The sequence below is a fragment of the Erpetoichthys calabaricus genome, chromosome 6 (genome assembly GCF_900747795.2).
Source record: "Erpetoichthys calabaricus chromosome 6, fErpCal1.3, whole genome shotgun sequence".
Lineage (NCBI taxonomy): Eukaryota > Metazoa > Chordata > Cladistia > Polypteriformes > Polypteridae > Erpetoichthys > Erpetoichthys calabaricus.
Window position 1 is genome coordinate 121952393 of NC_041399.2, and position 17457 is coordinate 121969849.

General features: G+C 38.1%; 1 protein-coding gene across 1 annotated transcript in view; it reads left to right on the top strand.

The window, feature by feature from the left end:
- Window positions 1-17457, top strand: part of obscnb (obscurin, cytoskeletal calmodulin and titin-interacting RhoGEF b) — a 565304-nt gene that overhangs the window by 218659 nt on the left and 329188 nt on the right. The window contains exons 30-33 of the mRNA XM_051928767.1: window positions 10566-10832; window positions 10964-11230; window positions 14670-14939; window positions 15058-15324. Coding sequence (XP_051784727.1) covers window positions 10566-10832; window positions 10964-11230; window positions 14670-14939; window positions 15058-15324 — 1071 coding nt within the window. The remainder of the gene's footprint in view (window positions 1-10565; window positions 10833-10963; window positions 11231-14669; window positions 14940-15057; window positions 15325-17457) is intronic.

Here is a 17457-nt window from a genome sequence, read left to right on the forward strand (position 1 = left end):
TCTCCCGAATTGGAAGAGATCAAAACTTATTTTTACACCATTGTTTATTCCTTCATGTACAATTCTAAACCTGGCCTAGGATGTCCTAAACTCCCTGCCCCCCCATACCCTAGTTTAAGCAATCCTCAACTAACCTACTAATATGCCTCTCCAACACATCGGTGCTGCTCCAGTACAGATGTCAGTCGTTGCTGCTGAACAGGTCTCTTCTGTTCGAAAAGGAGTCCCAGTGCCTCACAAACCTATATCCTTTTGCCCTACACCAAGATTTGAGCCATGCTTTAAGCCTTCTAATATCCTCAGTCTGACTCATGGCACAGGCAGAACTTCGGAGAAGACTACCTTGTCAGTTCTGCTCCTCAGCCTGGCACCTAACTGTTTAACACTAGAATCCCTGAAGCCTACGAAAAAAATGTGTAATGCCGGGCCACCGTAAATTCCCTCACACCTCCTCATCATCGTCTTTTGTTTTGCAAATGTGTTGATCAGTACCAGCAGCAGTCAACCTGCCATCCCATCCCCCACCAATGCAGCTTTAGTCGTACACAAAGTTCTCCCAGCTCAAGTCTGTTTACCTGGATGTGAGGTGCCTTTTTAATGGAAAATATTATTACCACCCATTGTACCAAATGGATTTATAATTGTAAATGAATGAGACATTTATTAAAGTTTCAGTTAATTACAAAAAATCACAGATTTATTCTGTCATATAAATGCAATGTCTTTTAGTTATCAGTAGATCAAGTAATAAGTCACTTCTTCAAGTAATTTAATAATATTTTCATAATTCTTTCATTTACATAAATTCAGGTATACCCATTATGCCGAAAAGAAAGTGCAAGTTCACAGACTACTTGAACAACAACTTGTTTTCGAAAGGGCAGGACAGATTCAATTAACAGGCTAACGCTCACAAAATTCAATTTCAGTAGTATGCTATGTAAAGATTTCTATTCATATTTATCCAAGAACCCAGATTTACTGAGAAAAATACCTTCAGTGAAAAATTATAAAAGAATGTAGATAAATGCAAATAAAATAAATTGAAAAGAGTAAAATTATTTTTATTTTACTATAATTGAAATTACCATGTGTATCATTTTTACAGGATTACGATAGTTAAGCTATCCAAATAAGAATGGAAGGAATGAAGTCTGTTAATTTAAGAGGCTTGACATATTCAAAATAGTGAATGGGTTATTAGTTTGCCAATGGCTATGAGTGTGGCCATCATATCATAATTATAGTGATAAACTGCTACTAAAGGTTTATATCATTTAAAAAAAAACATAAGAGAGTTTAAAGGCATATTATGGCATCATAGGGAAAGGCGTCCTCAAAAGTCCCAAAGTCAAAAGTTTTCGACCCAAATGTCCTCATTTCCAGATTCACTGGCACGATGATGCCCAACCTCTTGCTGCATCCACATGTTGCCATCTTTTGCCTTTATGCCTGGAGCAGCTTCGCTGTTCTTATCTGTGAGTGGTCGTTTCTTGCTGGGAGGGCTTCTGTTCTTTTTCTCAGATGTAGAACCGTCATCCTCATCTGAGTTCACCTCTGTTATAGCATGTCTTTATTTGAAAACTAATAGTGTTAAATCTGGGGGAGCGTGAACGCGACTGAGAGAATAAAACTGAATAAAAAACAGGCTAACATTTACAAGTACCATAAATTTACACTGGCTGTTACAGACACAAATAAATCAAATGTATATTTTTATTCTATAATCTATACTAATTAATAAAAGGTAAAGCCTTCACTGACTCACTGACTGACTGACTGACTGACTGACTGACTGACTCACTCATCACTAATTCTCCAACTTCCCGTGTAGGTGGAAGGCTGATATTTGTCAGGCTCATTCCTTACACCTTACTTACAAAAGTTAGGCAGGTTTCATTTCGAAATTCTACGTGTAATGGTCATAACTGGAACCTGTTTTTTGTCCATATACTCTAATGGAGGAGGCGGAGTCACGTATCGTGTCATCACACCTCCTACGTAATCACTTGAACTAAAAACAAGGAAGAGATTTACAGCACGAGTCAAACGCGGGAACGAAGGTAAATGACGTTAATTTTTGAGTGTCTTTTAATACTGTGTAAGCATACATATTAACACGTGCAATTAAACGTGTGCATTTACGGGGTGATTTCGCAGGCTTAAAAGCTCGCCTTTTATCAAACGCGGGAACAAAGGTAAATGACGTTAATTTTTGAGTGTCTTTTAATACTGTGTAAGCATACATATTAACACATGTGCAATTAAACGTGTGCATTTACGGGATGATTTCTCAGGCTTAAAAGCTCGCCTTTTATCTAACGCGGGAACAAAGGTAAATGACGTTAATTTTTGAGTGTCTTTTAATACTGTGTAAGCATACATATTAACACATGTGTAATTAAACGTTTGCATTTACAGGGTGATTTCTCAGGCTTAAAAGCTCGCCTTTTATCAAACGCGGGAACAAAGGTAAATCACATTAATTTTTGAGTGTCTTTTAATACTGTGTAAGCATACATATTAACACATGTGCAATTAAACGTGTGCATTTACGGGGTGATTTCTCAGGCTTAAAAGCTCGCCTTTTATTAAAAAGGTAAATGCTAACTGTTTTCATTCTGAAGGGCACAAACCACGTTGGATTTTGTAATGATAATTGATTAGTAAGGTCTATTAAGGGATACTTACAGAATGATTAGTAATGCCTGTGAATGCCGATGCAAGTAGGAGAATGGGCGTGAACTAAAGAACGATTAGTAACTTGTACAGTAAATGTCTCTAAAGTCTGTCTATTAAAAAGTTATTATATCTTTCAATCCTGTGTATTGATTAAACTACAAACCTAACAAGATCACTACATGGTGTCAGAAGTGGCAGATTGGAAGAGGAATCTGAAGAAGAGGTTCAGCTTTTGAACGAGTCGCGTGTCTGTGAGTAACCCGAAAACGTGATCAGAAAGCGCTAAGACGTTCTAGCAAAAGAGAAAAAAAAATATGTTAGGATTACAGCCCCCACCAAATCTCCAGTTAAAGGGAAATGTAGCTGAAAATTGGAAAAGATTTAAACAGAGATTCGAGTTGTATCTTGCTGCGATTGAAGCAGATAGGAAAAGTGAAAAAATGAAAGCGTCTATGCTTCTATATGTAATTGGCGAAAAGGCGCTAGAGGTGTATAACAATTTTCAGTTTGAAGAAGATGGAGACAATATGAAATTGAACAAAATAGTTGAAAAATTTGAAACGTATTGCAACCCAAAGCGTAATGTGACGTTTGAGCGGCACAAGTTTTTTTACATGTTTCCAGAAAAGCGGAGAAACAATAGACCAGTATGTGACGGAATTGCGTAATAGGAGCTGTTCTAAGAAGAAACCGTCAAGACATCAAAGGACCAATAACCTCTAATCAGAACACTAACACCAGCGAAACAAATATTAACGAGAAAACAAGTATAAATCAGGAAAGAACATCTCAACTGCAAACACAATTAACCAGAATATCAAAATGTCAAGTAAAACCACCAGAACGACTCATTGAGACATGTTGAGGATTAAAGGAACATTTTCAATTAAGAAATGCTGAATTCCTTTAACAGTTGTGCTTTTTATACATAGTTTGAATACTGGATGTATGCCTGAAATGTTCTGGATAGTTCAGTTGTTTGAAGTGATAAAGAATTAAACGTGTGCATTTACGGAGTGATTTCTCAGACTTAAAAGCTCGCTTTTTATTAAAAAGGTAAATGCAAACTGTTTTCATTCTGAAGGGCACAAACCACATTAGATTTCAGCCGTTAAAAGCGCAAAAATGTCGGTACACCAGATAAATAAGCGCAACATATTATCAGTTGTATTGTATGCTTACAATACATATAGAAATGTGTTAATCGTTAACTAATAGTATCGGATGTTGTTTTTCGACTCGCGCCTTGATTTAAATGATTGCATGTCTTGGTGGGTTTGCATAGCTTATTGTCAATATCTTTACACCTCTTTTTAAGACTTATTGACTGAAACGGGCTTTCATGAAAAAACTTAGGGCTTTGCTACAAGATACACCCTCCACAAGTTAAGGAAGTAAAAATAAAAGGTATATATTTCTGTTTTATTTAAACCTTTTAAGTTCGTATGCATAGCCCCATTTGGCTGTTTTAGGTTTTTTTTTTTTCTTCAGTAATATTTAATCTTCTTAAAGAAAAACAACATATGCATTTTACTTTTTTTGTATCTCTTTAGTAATATTTTAGTGTAAAAGGATAATGAGTATTTAAACCTTTTATGTTACTTTATAGTTATTTTACACAATGTTGAAAAATTAATAAGAAAGCTACATATTTTGGCAGCTGCTGCTTTAATTTTCAATGAAATGAAAAAAGCTCTCCAAGAGAAAACGTCAATGAAGAAGAAACAGTTTGCACTATCTAAAAAGGAGAAACCCTCATTTATAAAGGTTTGCTGCAGATGACTTAACTGAAAATAAATGAATAGTTCCTATGTGTATAATACATATTTATCTATTTGACTTATGCCTTTATTCCAGCAACTTGCAACATCTAAGGTACAATTTGTTACATTACTTTGGTTTTTTGCAGCACAGGCAGGTGAAGTGACTTCCTCAGGGTCACACAGTGGTGTCAGTACCAGGATTTGAACTGACAAGCTCTGGGTTTGCTGAAATATTACTGAAGAATGAAAAAAACGAAAACGGGCAAATGGGGCTATGCATACAAATGTCCATCCAACCATTATCCAATCCGCTATATCCTAAATACATGAGCCAATCCCTGCCAACACAGGGCACAAGGCAGGAAACAAACCCCGAGCAAGGTGCCAGCCCACCGCAGGGCGCACACACCCACACACACCCACAAACCAGGGACAATTTAGAATCGCCAATGCACCTAACCTGCATGTCTTTGGACTGTGGGAGGAAACCAGAGTACCCGGAGGAAACCCATGCAGACACGGGGAGAACATTCAAACTCCACGCAGGGAAGTGAACCCGGGTCTCCTAACTGGCACCTTTCACTGCACCACCATACTGCCCGCATACAAACTTAAAAGGTTTAAATAAAACAGAAATATATACCTTTATTTTTACTTCCTTAACTTGTGGAGGGTGTATCCTGTAGCAAAGCCCTAAGTTTTTTCATGAAAGCCCCTTTCAGTCAATAAGCCTTAAAAACAGGTGTAAAGCTAAACTTGCAGCACCGCTATTCAATTACACTTGCCTAACGCCTCTCCTCAGGGGACATACTGTGGGATCTGGGCATCCGTCAAAGTACCAATCACAGGCCCGATTAGAAAGCGGGAAGCTGTGATTTGTCGTCTCCCTCCCATGTAACAATCACTGCCCGTGTTACAACGCACTATGTATGTATGTATATATGTATATGTGTGTGTTTATGTATGTGTGTATATGTATGTGTATATATATGTTGATATGTGTGTATATATATATATATATATATATATATATATATATATATGTATATATATGTGGATGTGTATATGTATATACAGTAATCCCTCCTCCATCGCGGGGGTTGCGTTCCAGAGCCACCCGCGAAATAAGAAAATCCGCGAAGTAGAAACCATATGTTTATATGGTTATTTTTATATTGTCATGCTTGGGTCACAGATTTGCGCAGAAACACAGGAGGTTGTAGAGAGACAGGAACGTTATTCAAACACTGCAAACAAACCATTTGTCTCTTTTTCAAAAGTTTAAACTGTGCTCCATGACAAGACAGAGATGACAGTTCTGTCTCACAATTAAAAGAATGCAAACATATCTTCCTCTTCAAAGGAGTGCGCGTCAGGAGCAGAGTCTGTCAGAAAGACAGAGGAAAGCAAACAAATCAATAGGGCTGTTTGGCTTTTAAGTATGCGAAGCACCGCCGGTACAAAGCTGTTGAAGGCGGCAGCTCACACCCCATCCGTCAGGAGCAGGGAGAGAGAGAGAGAGAGAGAGAGAGAGAGAGAGAGAGAGAGAGAGAGAGAGACAGAGAAAAACAAAACAGTGAAAAATCAATACGTGCCCTTCGAGCTTTTAAGTATGCGAAGCACTGTGCAGCATGTCGTTTCAGGAAGCAGCTGCACAAAAGATAGCAACGTGAAGATAATCTTTCAGCATTTTTAGACGAGCGTCCGTATGGTCTAGGTGTGCGAACAGCCCCTCTGCTCAATCCCCCTACGTCAGGATCAGAGAAAGTCAGCGCAAGAGAAAGAGAAAAGTAAGCTGGGTAGCTTCTCAGCCATCTGCCAATAGCGTCCCTTGTATGAAATCAACTGGGCAAACCAACTGAGGAAGCATGTACCAGAAATTAAAAGACCCATTGTCCGCAGAAACCCGCGAAGCAGCGAAAAATCCGCGATATATATTTAAATATGCTTACATATAAAATTTGCAATGGAGTGAAGCCGCGAAAGGCGAAGCGCGATATAGCGAGGGATTACTGTATATATATGTATATGTAGATATGTGTATATGTAGATATGTATATATATGTATATGTTTACATAACCTCTTTAACACACTACTTCTCCGCTGCGAAGCGCGGGTATTTTGCTAGTAGTAGTAATAAATAGCTGCTCACTACTCAAAACAGTTAATGCATGAAGGACCTGGGATCGAACCCGCAACCTGTTGACTTGGAGCCAGCAGTTCTTACCTCTGTACCAGCCAAGCAGACGTATACTTGTGTGTGTCATACCCTATCCTAATTTCTTTTAGTTTGGTTACATTCTAGAAAAAAAGTGCAGTTGTTTTGTTATATCTGTGTCTTTTGTGAAAGTGTTCATTTGATACTAGCTGTCCCCTGCTGCTCCACCCGCATACTAGTGAAACAAAACAAACGTTAAAAATCAATAAAAAAAAAAGAAAAAAATGTCATTTGTATTGAGAACAATTTATATTGATGGGTTTCCTATCTGAGGGCCTCTTGATATACAATATTTTTGGTTTTGTTACCAGGGGCGAGGGCACATAGGTTTCTTGGGGAACTATCACAGGAGAAATCCAGGTAAAGCTGACCATGCGAGAAGCATGGTGAGCTAAGATCAACCCATGCCTACTTGAGTGTCTGTCGCTGAGTCTTATTAATTGACATTGCAAAGCAAAGCTTCACCGGAACTGTAATCTCTTGAATTGAAAGGGCATGTTCGTCATGATTAGAGGAATGCAAGGGATTAAAATCCTCTTGCCATTGCCACATCCTGTGGTGATTATCACCTCTAAGATGTTGTTTTGAAGCTGACAGACCTGGAGACAGGCACCATTGCAATGTTTGGGTGAGCTCAGGTTTCTGAAAAGGATAATCAGTGCTCCTATTTTCAATGCTAAGCTGTGGGGTGGCATGCCAGGAGGATTAATGGAATTTAAAAATTCTGTAGGATAATGAAGTGAATCATTGTCTTCTAAAATAGTATTTATTGAAATGTATGTCTGAAACAGAGTGCCAAATAATTTGAGCACCAATTGATTAATTTTATGCCTCCTTCTCCCCTCAGCCCGCAGCCTCTCTCTTCACTTTGCGCTTATCAATTGCTGCCACAAGGAAAGTATGATACTTAGTGCGATGAAAGAATCAACTAGAATGTTCAAGCAACTTACAGAAAAAAAAACAATCTAAATCTGTCAAGTAGTTCTCTCATGAAAAGCGGACAGACAGACAGACAGACATTGGATTTTATATATATAGAGATTTGGACTTCAGTCTTCACACATTATACACTTCACGTCAGTATTTTGCCAATTATTAGTATAACATGAGAAGAGTTTCTGTTCTTGTTTTGTGTTAAACATTTCTTGCCTCACATTTCCTGTCATCCTACATTTACACAGATCGTTGTGGACACAGAACACACATGAAGTGTATGTGTTCCAAATAACGATATATTATTTACCCGATACAATTCAATGCACCTCACACCCAGATAAACAGACTTGAGCTGGGAGAACTTTGTGTACGACTAAAGCTGTCTAACTGGGGGATTTTATAGCAGGCTGCTGGTGCTGATCGACACATTTGCAAAACAGATGCTAAGGAGGAGGTGCTATGGAATTTAAGGAGGCCCTGCATTATAAGTTTTTTCATAGGCTTCAGGGATTCTAGTGTTTAATTCGAATTTCCGAACTGACAGGCTACCCTCTTCTATGTCATTTGTTCCAACAAGGACAATGACCACCCCCAGTGATTGAGTCCCCAACTCACTCTTTCTGGAAACTGGTTTCGAGGTGGCCTGTTGGGGCTCCTCATGCCTGCCTACTACCTCAGAATCTTCAGACACCATCCAGCTCCACAAGTTCCTGAAAACGGTTTGACACTTCCAATTCTGGGTTTGACGTCCCTGACACTGTGCACCCTATACCTTGTGACAGTGAACCACCTACTTCTCCCTTTCAGATATGGAATCTCCTTCTGTGCTACCTTAGAGGTCCATACTATCTCTCTAAAGGACACCTGGCACAGGTCCACCAATTCTTTACTACAATGCAGGCCAGCTAACTCCTCCTCCAGTTCAGTGACCCTGAGCTTGAGGTTCTGGATCAGTTTGCATCTCCTGGAGATGTAGCACTCGTAGAAGACTCACTTCTCCAAGCCATGCTTTAAAAAGTCCAACATCCAACAAGACTTGCATTGGATTGTCATTGGCTTCATTATTAAAATGTGACTTTTGATTCCTAAAATTAAATTAAATTAATTAAAATTAAGTGGTTTTAACTTAAATGGTAAAAGCAAAACAATTAAGATAAAAAAAAATAGATTAAATAACTGGTACAGTTATTTTACTCCTTCTAAACCCTTCAGCTGCTGTAATATTCTCCCCTGCTGCTTACTGTTTGTCCTTCTATGAAATTTACTTTTCTTTGTCTCCTCTCCTAACTTTGCACTCCTCTTGTTACTTACTTAAAGGCTCTCCACTTGCACCATTTGTATTACTTTGTATTAATGAACCCTTATGCTGTCACCTTTTTAACTGCTGTGTTAACTGCCCTTTAAACTGTTCAAACTAGAAAAACTCGCTTGCTGAATGTCTGCTTCTAGTTTTTACTGTCTTGTCTGCCCCTACAGCCTAATCAGCACCTTAACAGTAGTCACATGCCTACATGCTGCTGAACCCTTCTCTTTACCACTTTGAAATCAGCTGCTGCCTTTTTTCTCCCTACTAAGGAATCATTGTTTCTGTTACTTACTACACCGGTTATTTACTTACAGAGATGCTAGTGTCAGCTACTGCTGCCTACTGTCCTGCCTTGCCGATGCTAGTTTGAATACATATAAAAAGTACAAGTAACAAGTAATCTTTTTAAATGCTCCCCCAAACACTCAGTTGCTTTGGCAAAAATCCCTTCTAAATGGAAATAAAACCTTTTAAAATTCTCGTATGATTCCTTAACAGCAACCAAAACACAAAGTTTTTACAAGAAAAATTTACTTTTTTTATTAAATCTCACATCACAGAACACACAAAAATTTGTTATGAATGAAAATTTTTATTTATATTGTGCTTTCTTATATTCACAATAATATGCAGATGCCTTTGAAGTATAATTTTAAATATTGCAAATATAACACCTTTCTCAAATTTCATAAGCTATTGCCAGCTTCAAGCTTAAGAGTTGTTTATTCAATAAAAACAAATATTTCTTTTTTAAAGTGTTTTCAGGATTTAATTTCAGAGGCATGCTGCAGTGTCAATCAGGGATAATGTTGGTTTCTCCAAAAATGAGGCAAAGCACTTATCTGTAGCACAGTTCAGAAAATGCTTGGCAACTCTGGAGCTATTTTTGTGTGAAGCTATGCTTTTATTTGCATCCAACTTCAAACCAAATTATTTGATTTCCTGAAAGGTTTATAACTCTAAAACAACAGTTAACAGTGACTCTTAACATCATCTAAGCCTTTGATCTGGTTATTCTATTAATAACAATAGAAAATATTTATTTTTCCCAATTTAGCTAAAATGAGCTCAGTCTTTCTTTCTTTGCAACATTTTTGCAAACCTTATCCCATATCAATATTAATCTCCTTATATAATAGTAAACTGGGCTTTAATAGGTATGGATTTATGGTAATCGAGTAATAACGCAATTCAATTCATCAACCTACACATGTGATTATAATCAAATCTGGATTCAGCATAGAATTTGTGAATCCAGCTTAAGGTTTTAGTATGACCATCTTTTACATGCAAAAATACTCACATTTACAAACATGTTACGAATGATATCTATTGTTTTTCTTCCCCACCAGTTTAAAGATGTGCTCATTAGTTAGCTGTTGGTTCCAAATGTGCTTCATTGGGCCATGTGATGGCCTGATGCCCTGACCAAGTCTATTTCCTGCCTTGAGCTCAGTGCTGTCTGGGGTCTTTCCCCTAGTCACTCTGAATTTGATTAAGTGAGTTTTGAGAATGTTATGTTACTTTTTAATGACTAACATGAATTAATAGTAAATAAAAAAACTGCATTTAATACAGTATGTATGGTCCTGAAACTTATTCTTAGAGCCTTTGTAGGCGAGGTAATTTTTTTCCTTTACTTTTCTAAAATTTCTTCAGCACGCAAGATTGAGATAACAGAGCACCTTAAAGATGTAGATGTTGAAGAGGAAGGCAATGCCTTTTTCTCTTGTGAAGTTTCCCATGAGGATGAAGATGTACAGTGGTACCTGAACGACACACTCCTTTGCGCCAATGAAGTAAATGAGATAAAAAAAGATGGAAAATTCCATAGCATAACTCTAAAACGCCTTACAGTTGAGGATGCTGGAACTGTAAAAATAAAAGTTGGAGAAGTCATAGAGAGTGTTTCACTGAAAATTAAAGGTAAATATGACATTGTGATGTAAAATGGCTTAACAGTTTAATCATAGTAATTCTAATACAACTGTATTCAGATAAGGGAAAGAATCTATTCAGGCATTTGTTAATTTATCAATAATAATTATTAATTCCAGAGAAACTGGCAGTCTTCCTCAAGTCACTTGATGATATTATGGGAGAAGAGAGGGGGATGGTTACATTTGAATGTGAAGTCTCCAAACCAAAAGTCAAGCCCCTCTGGAAAAAAGATAATATACCTTTGGACTCCAGTGATAAGTATGAGCTGCTTCAATCAGGAAAGACGCTGGGACTAATTGTGCATAATCTTTGTAAAGATGACGCTGGATTATACACCTGCAACATTGGCACTGACATAACCAAATCAAAACTTTCAGTTCAAGGTGGGTATACAGTTCATGACTGATACTTCTTGCTAAATCATAATTTTGTTAAATCTGATTCAAAAGGGCAAAACAGCAGTTGAGTTTATAATTATTTCCATGTGATAATCTCATGTTTCTCCCCCATTTTAAATATATACTTATTAGGTTATTTGACATCTCTAAAATTGCTCTATATCTATTAGTGTAGCAAATAATGCACTAGCACCTGTTTCAGGGTTGATGATACTATGGGGAAGACAGGGGAATGTTTATACTTGCTTTGCACCCAGTGCTGTGGTATTTACCTTAAAGTGGATTACAATAATAATAAAGTAAGTCTTAAAATTGTTAAAATATAATGACACATGCTTTTTCTTTAATTGGTAAAATTATTCATATAGTGCAAATACTTAAGCAGTTATAATGTTTATAGGGAGGCTGTTTCACCACAGTGGGCTCCAGAACTAAGACACCAAATGCCAATGCTATTAGGATATACAAACTGTTAAAAGTTTAGGTGTGGGAAATTGTAGGGTAATTTTTAGAGGATAAAAATGTCTTTGGTCTACATAGTGCATATTTTATATTATATTTTGAATGACTTATTCCTGCCCCTCAAAAAAATTGCCTTATTTTGCAAAAAAGTATTATGTTATTTTGCAACAATTGTAGCATTATTTTGCTAAACAACTGAAATATTTCACAATAATTATTGCATTATTTCAAAAAAAATGTGTGTCACTGCACACATACATGCTTCAGTCATCTAAAGACAGCTAATATGGGAGAGTTTAAATGCATGTATGACAAGGACTGAACAAAACGTTATAGGCATATACTGTACATTTAATCCTACATGTGCTGAGGGGAAAACTTAATCCCTCCAGTTAAGGATCAAAATGAACCAGTGGTTATTGTAGCCCACACTAGGTGTAAGGCAAGAAGCAGATGTGGTGGATGGCATGCTGGTTCTTTGAGGGATCAACCACACATCCAAGCAGAAAAGAGTGTGCTGTTTCAGTCCAGTGACAGAAACTTATAATTATCCATTTACTTTTAATCCAGTTATTTGCTACAGATATTTTGAAGCAGTGTGATCTTGGTTGTGGAGCAGCTACTGTTTTTATCTCAAATCTTTGTGGGCTCAGATTTGGGAAAGAAAAAGGTGATGTATGTTATTTACTTCACAGCACATGATGGATTAAACATCTTTTGTTAACTGAGAAGTATTACCGACTAGGGAATCCATTCCCAGACGGGTTTAGCAATTCCCGGGAATTTGGGAATCCCGCATGTCATTCCCAGGAATCCCAGGCTCCCAGGAATGACACAGTGCATGGGCATCTCACATGTGAACGGTTTTAGAACAAGCAGCATTTATTTTTAATAAAACTACTGCAATATGTTGGCACCAATAAAAGACTAACCTTAACTACAAGCAGTAACTAGTACATGTATCTAGTTAGTTGCGGTAATAAGTGCATAGAAAGCACAACCTGTCGAGTGTGCAGTCGTCCAGGCGAGAGCGCACCTTCGTTCAAAATATGCCAGCCACAGAGAAAGCACGCTCTGCCTCCACTGAAGTAGGCAGCACAGTCATCAAATACTGATGCACTTGTTCTAAACAACGGCCGCGCTTGCCATTGCTCTGAAACACCGCCATTTCAGCTTTTACTGATGCATCCAGTTTCTTGTCATCATTCTGTGATGGCAAGTTTCTTGGCACAGATAATGTGGATGCAACAGACTGCAATTTCAAGTTGCTGTTCAAAGCTGTCAACAGCACAGACGTCAATGAACTCTGCCCCGTCCCAGCATTCGTGAGCTGCAGAGTGCAGACACCTCCCAGTCCACTGTGCTCAGTCTTAGTGGGAGCCGGGAGACTGACTGCTGCTGGTCTGTTGTTGACTGAATTAATGAGCAACACACTACACCGTGGGACAAAAAACCGTGCCACTTAATTATTTTCAACTATAACTCTGTTATTTCTTGATCGATTTTTACACTTTTACACGCTATATATATGAGCTTGGCCATTCCCATTCAGCCGGGAATTCCAGCAGTTTCATTCCTGGGAATGCGGGAATGGGAAGCGTCCGGGAATTCCAGACTTCCAATTACTGGATTCCTTATTACCGACACATTTCAAGGATTTAGTGTTAAAACGGGTAATCCTCTGCAGTTAAGCATACTCAATCTACAAATGCATGGGGAGAATATGCAATCCCCATGCAGACCCTGGTCCTGTGAGGCAGAAAACTAGCTTCGTTCTACCACTCTGCCTATGTTAAAAGATCTATATTAAACTTACTAAGCTTTAATCTGATTAAAATGAAATGTATACCTAAAACTTTTGTACAGCTGTTTTCATTTAATTACATGCTGCGTGGGGGCCTTATATCTCCCATAATACTGATGTTTGCATCAAAGACTTGCACAATAGAGATGAAGGTGAAGCCAGGTTTCTGAGAAAATCAGCTTTATTTTTGGAAAACAGGAATAAACTTAAGCACTTAACCAAATAGGTTAAACACACATCAAGCAAGCAGTGACACTGATAGTCATCCTACATTAACTCCCTTCTTCAGATTAAAAGAGCAGATAGCCTTCTTCATCAAGTAGGTTCATTCTGGAGGATATGCTATAGAAAGTGAGCACATGGCCAAGTCAGTGGCCAGTTTTAAACGATCCCTGCATTAACCATCGTGCGATAGACATTACGCAGTGAGCCTGCAAACCTGCAGTTGAGCTGGCAGTGGACAACCAATTCTTGCCTGTTTTAAGAGTTTCAGTGAACAGTGAAGCTGGGGGGTTGTTGAGCGGCTGTTGGAGGGTGCTGGAGTGTGACAATAGCTGTCACTAGAGATAGATAGATAGATAGATAGATAGATAGATAGATAGATAGATAGATAGATAGATAGATAGATAGATAGATAGATAGATAGATAGATAGATAGATAGATAGACAACCAAATCATGAGCAGCATGTACAGTGTTATGCTTGGCAGCAGATAATGTCTTTATGAAATAACAAAATACATTTGTGAAATAACACATTGATTATTGCAAAATAATTCACAAAATAACTAAATCTTTTTTGAGAAGCAGTTATAAGGTTCCATGAAATTTAGTAAAACTTTGATTGGTAAATTAATTAATTGATGCTCTTTCCAATGTTGGCTTGTGCTCAGGGCTGCTGGAATAGACTTGTCATTTAACCTAACATGCATATTTTTGGGATGTGTGTGAAAAACAAGTGTACCCCTAGGTCTTGAGGAAAAAATGTATTTGCACAGACATAGGGAGAATTTGAAAACACTATAAACTATGTATGTGATTCAGGCCCATAATGTTGGATTTCTGCTGCCAACTGACAAGCTGGTAATATAAAAATATTTTGATTTTTGATGTCTCATAATTAAATAATTTTCATAAAAATGTCCACATGTAATTGCAGATTTAAACATTGGAATCACTAAGCGGCTAAAATCAGCGGAAGTCAAGGAAGGAGAAAGCTGCACTTTTGAATGTATTCTGTCCCATGAAAGTATTGATGAGTGCTGTTGGAGCCTGAATGGTCAGACTGTAGTGTCCGGTGACAGATTTGACATATCAAATAAAGGTCGAAAATATGTTCTAAAAATTAAGGAAGTAAAAGCAGCTGATGCTGGAGATGTGATCTTCACAGCTCGGAACCTCAAATCTAAGGCTACTCTGTTTGTGAAAGGTGACTTTTAGGAAATCATTCTAGCTGTGTAAATGTAACAATATAGCTTTGTCATCCAATAAAGTATTATTTTACTGTAGTTGTTCTTTATTGACTGGTGCTTTTTTTTTTTAAACAGAGAAACCAGCCACAATTACTGAAAACCTGGAAAACTGTATCATAACAGCAGGACAAGACATTATACTGGTTTGTAAAACATCAAAGTCAGAGGCCAGTGTCAAGTGGTATAAAGATGGAAAAGTCATTAGAAAAAGCCAAAAGTATGATATTGTCCAAGATGGGTGCACTAATAAACTTGCTGTGCATAATACCACCACAAAGGACTCTGGGGAGTATACCTGTGAAACAGAGATAGCTAAGTCTTCAGCAAAAGTTGAGGTCAAAGGTAAGGAAAATACATTATTGAAGGGATATAAATATTTTTCATCAACTAAAAGAAAGCAAAAGTTTAAAAAAGAAGAAATGTTTATATTAGTTTTTGTGAGTCACCAGTGCTGTTTGTTGCAGAATTAAAATCACTATTCCCTTTTTACTATTGAAGATCTAAGGAGAATAATCATTGTTCATTTGATTTGTAGCCTTTCATGACAAATTACATTCAATAACACTGCACAACAATTTTTTTACTGACAATAATGTTTTTAGTCACGTTTATGTTTCACATAAGCTATTAAATTCAACAGAATTAAAAGTGTTTTGCTCCTGATTTTCTTTTGTATTCAATGTCTGGTGCATCACGTTGCAGCGTCCAACAGTAGTCAGCAAGCATTGACGGATTCCAGTTGCCCTGATATTGTTTCTCTCGTAGCAATGTCCTGGTGAAACCTTTCACTGTGTTCGTCACTGACAGCGCCGAGATTTGTGGGGAAGAAGTTCAAGTGTAAGTGGAGGAAATTAATCTTGAGTGACATGTTTCACTTCATTGTCTTGTATGCTTTGAGAAGTTTGTCTACCAGCTGAATGTAGTTTGGGGCTATGTAATTGTCCAGAAAATTGTCAACAACGTCTTTGAAGGCTTTCCAGGCAATTTTTTCCGGCCCAACTAACAGATCTTCAAACCGCTTGTCACTCATAACATATCTGATCTGGGGGCCAACAAAAATGCCCTCTTTGATCTTCAGCATCAGTTATTCTTGGGAACATCTGTTTTAAATAACGAAAACCTTCACCTTCCTTGTTCAGTGCTTTCATGAAATTCTTCATGAGTCCCAGTTTTATGTGAAGAGGAGGCAAAAATATCTTTGCCAGGTCAACAAGCGATTCATGTGCCACATTTTTCTATCCTGGAACTAACTTTTTACGGAGTGGCCAGTTCTATCGAGAATAGTGTGACTCTTTGACATGGCTGTCCCATTCACAGATGAAACAACAGGACTTTGTATAGCCGAGCTGCAGTCCTAGTAACAGAGCAACGACTTTAAGATCTCCACAGATATTCCAGTTGTACCTGCTATACTGGACGTGCTTCAGCAACAGTTCCATATTCACATACGTTTCTTTCATGTGTGCTGCATAGTCAACAGGTACTGAAGGATAAACGTTGCCATTGTGTAGCAGAACAGCTTTCAGGCTTAACATTGACGAATCAAGGAAGAGACGCCACTCTTCCGGGTTGTGATCACAACCCAAGACAGAGAACAATCCTTCAATACTACAACAGAAACAGAGACTGTCGACTTGTGCAAAAAATTTGGTTATATCATGATGTCAGCCTCGAAACACAGAAATTTTCATACCTGGTGACAGCAAACATCCTTCCTGCAGTCTTGAACCCAGCAGCTTGGCTTTTGACAGACCCAAATTTCTGACCAAATCGTTCAATTTGGACTGTGTTATCAGATGTGATTTGCCTGATGAGCACGGTTCAAAATCAGGGTCAATGTCACTGTCAGTACCCTGCATGGCAGTTTCTTCATCTGAAGGTCCAATCCTCTGGTGGTTTAGGAATTGGAAGACTGTCGTCATGTGGCATGGGTCTCATTGCTGAAGGCAGATTAAAATATTCAATTGACTTCTTGTTTTTGGCAGAGAAACCATCAGTCATCCAACGTCTCTGAGGCGCAAGCGTATATTTGCCACAGATATAGCACAGTGTATCGCGGCTGTTATGACATTGACGAGACATATCGCCCGACACCAAAACGTCTATAGCAGAGGTCACTAACAGGTGTACCGCAGTCCGGGTCCGGACCCAGAGGCTGTCTCATACGGACTCAGACTTACAGCTAAAACAGAAGGTTATGATTTAAAACCTGACGGGACGCTTCTATTTTAGCCAGCGCAGCTTTTGTAGTCTTTACGGTAATGTTTTAGTGGATGAGGCAATGCACAGACCAATTGTATGCGCGTTAAGCCATTTCACGTGATACCACTCAGCCAATCAAGTCTGTGGATTCTAGGTGGAAGAAAGTGAGAGATTCAGACAACTGCGCAGGAAAAAGAAAAGACAGGTGAGATGGAGAAAGGGACAGAAAAATAAGCAACAAATGGCGCTCTCCAAAAAAAGAAAAGTGGACAG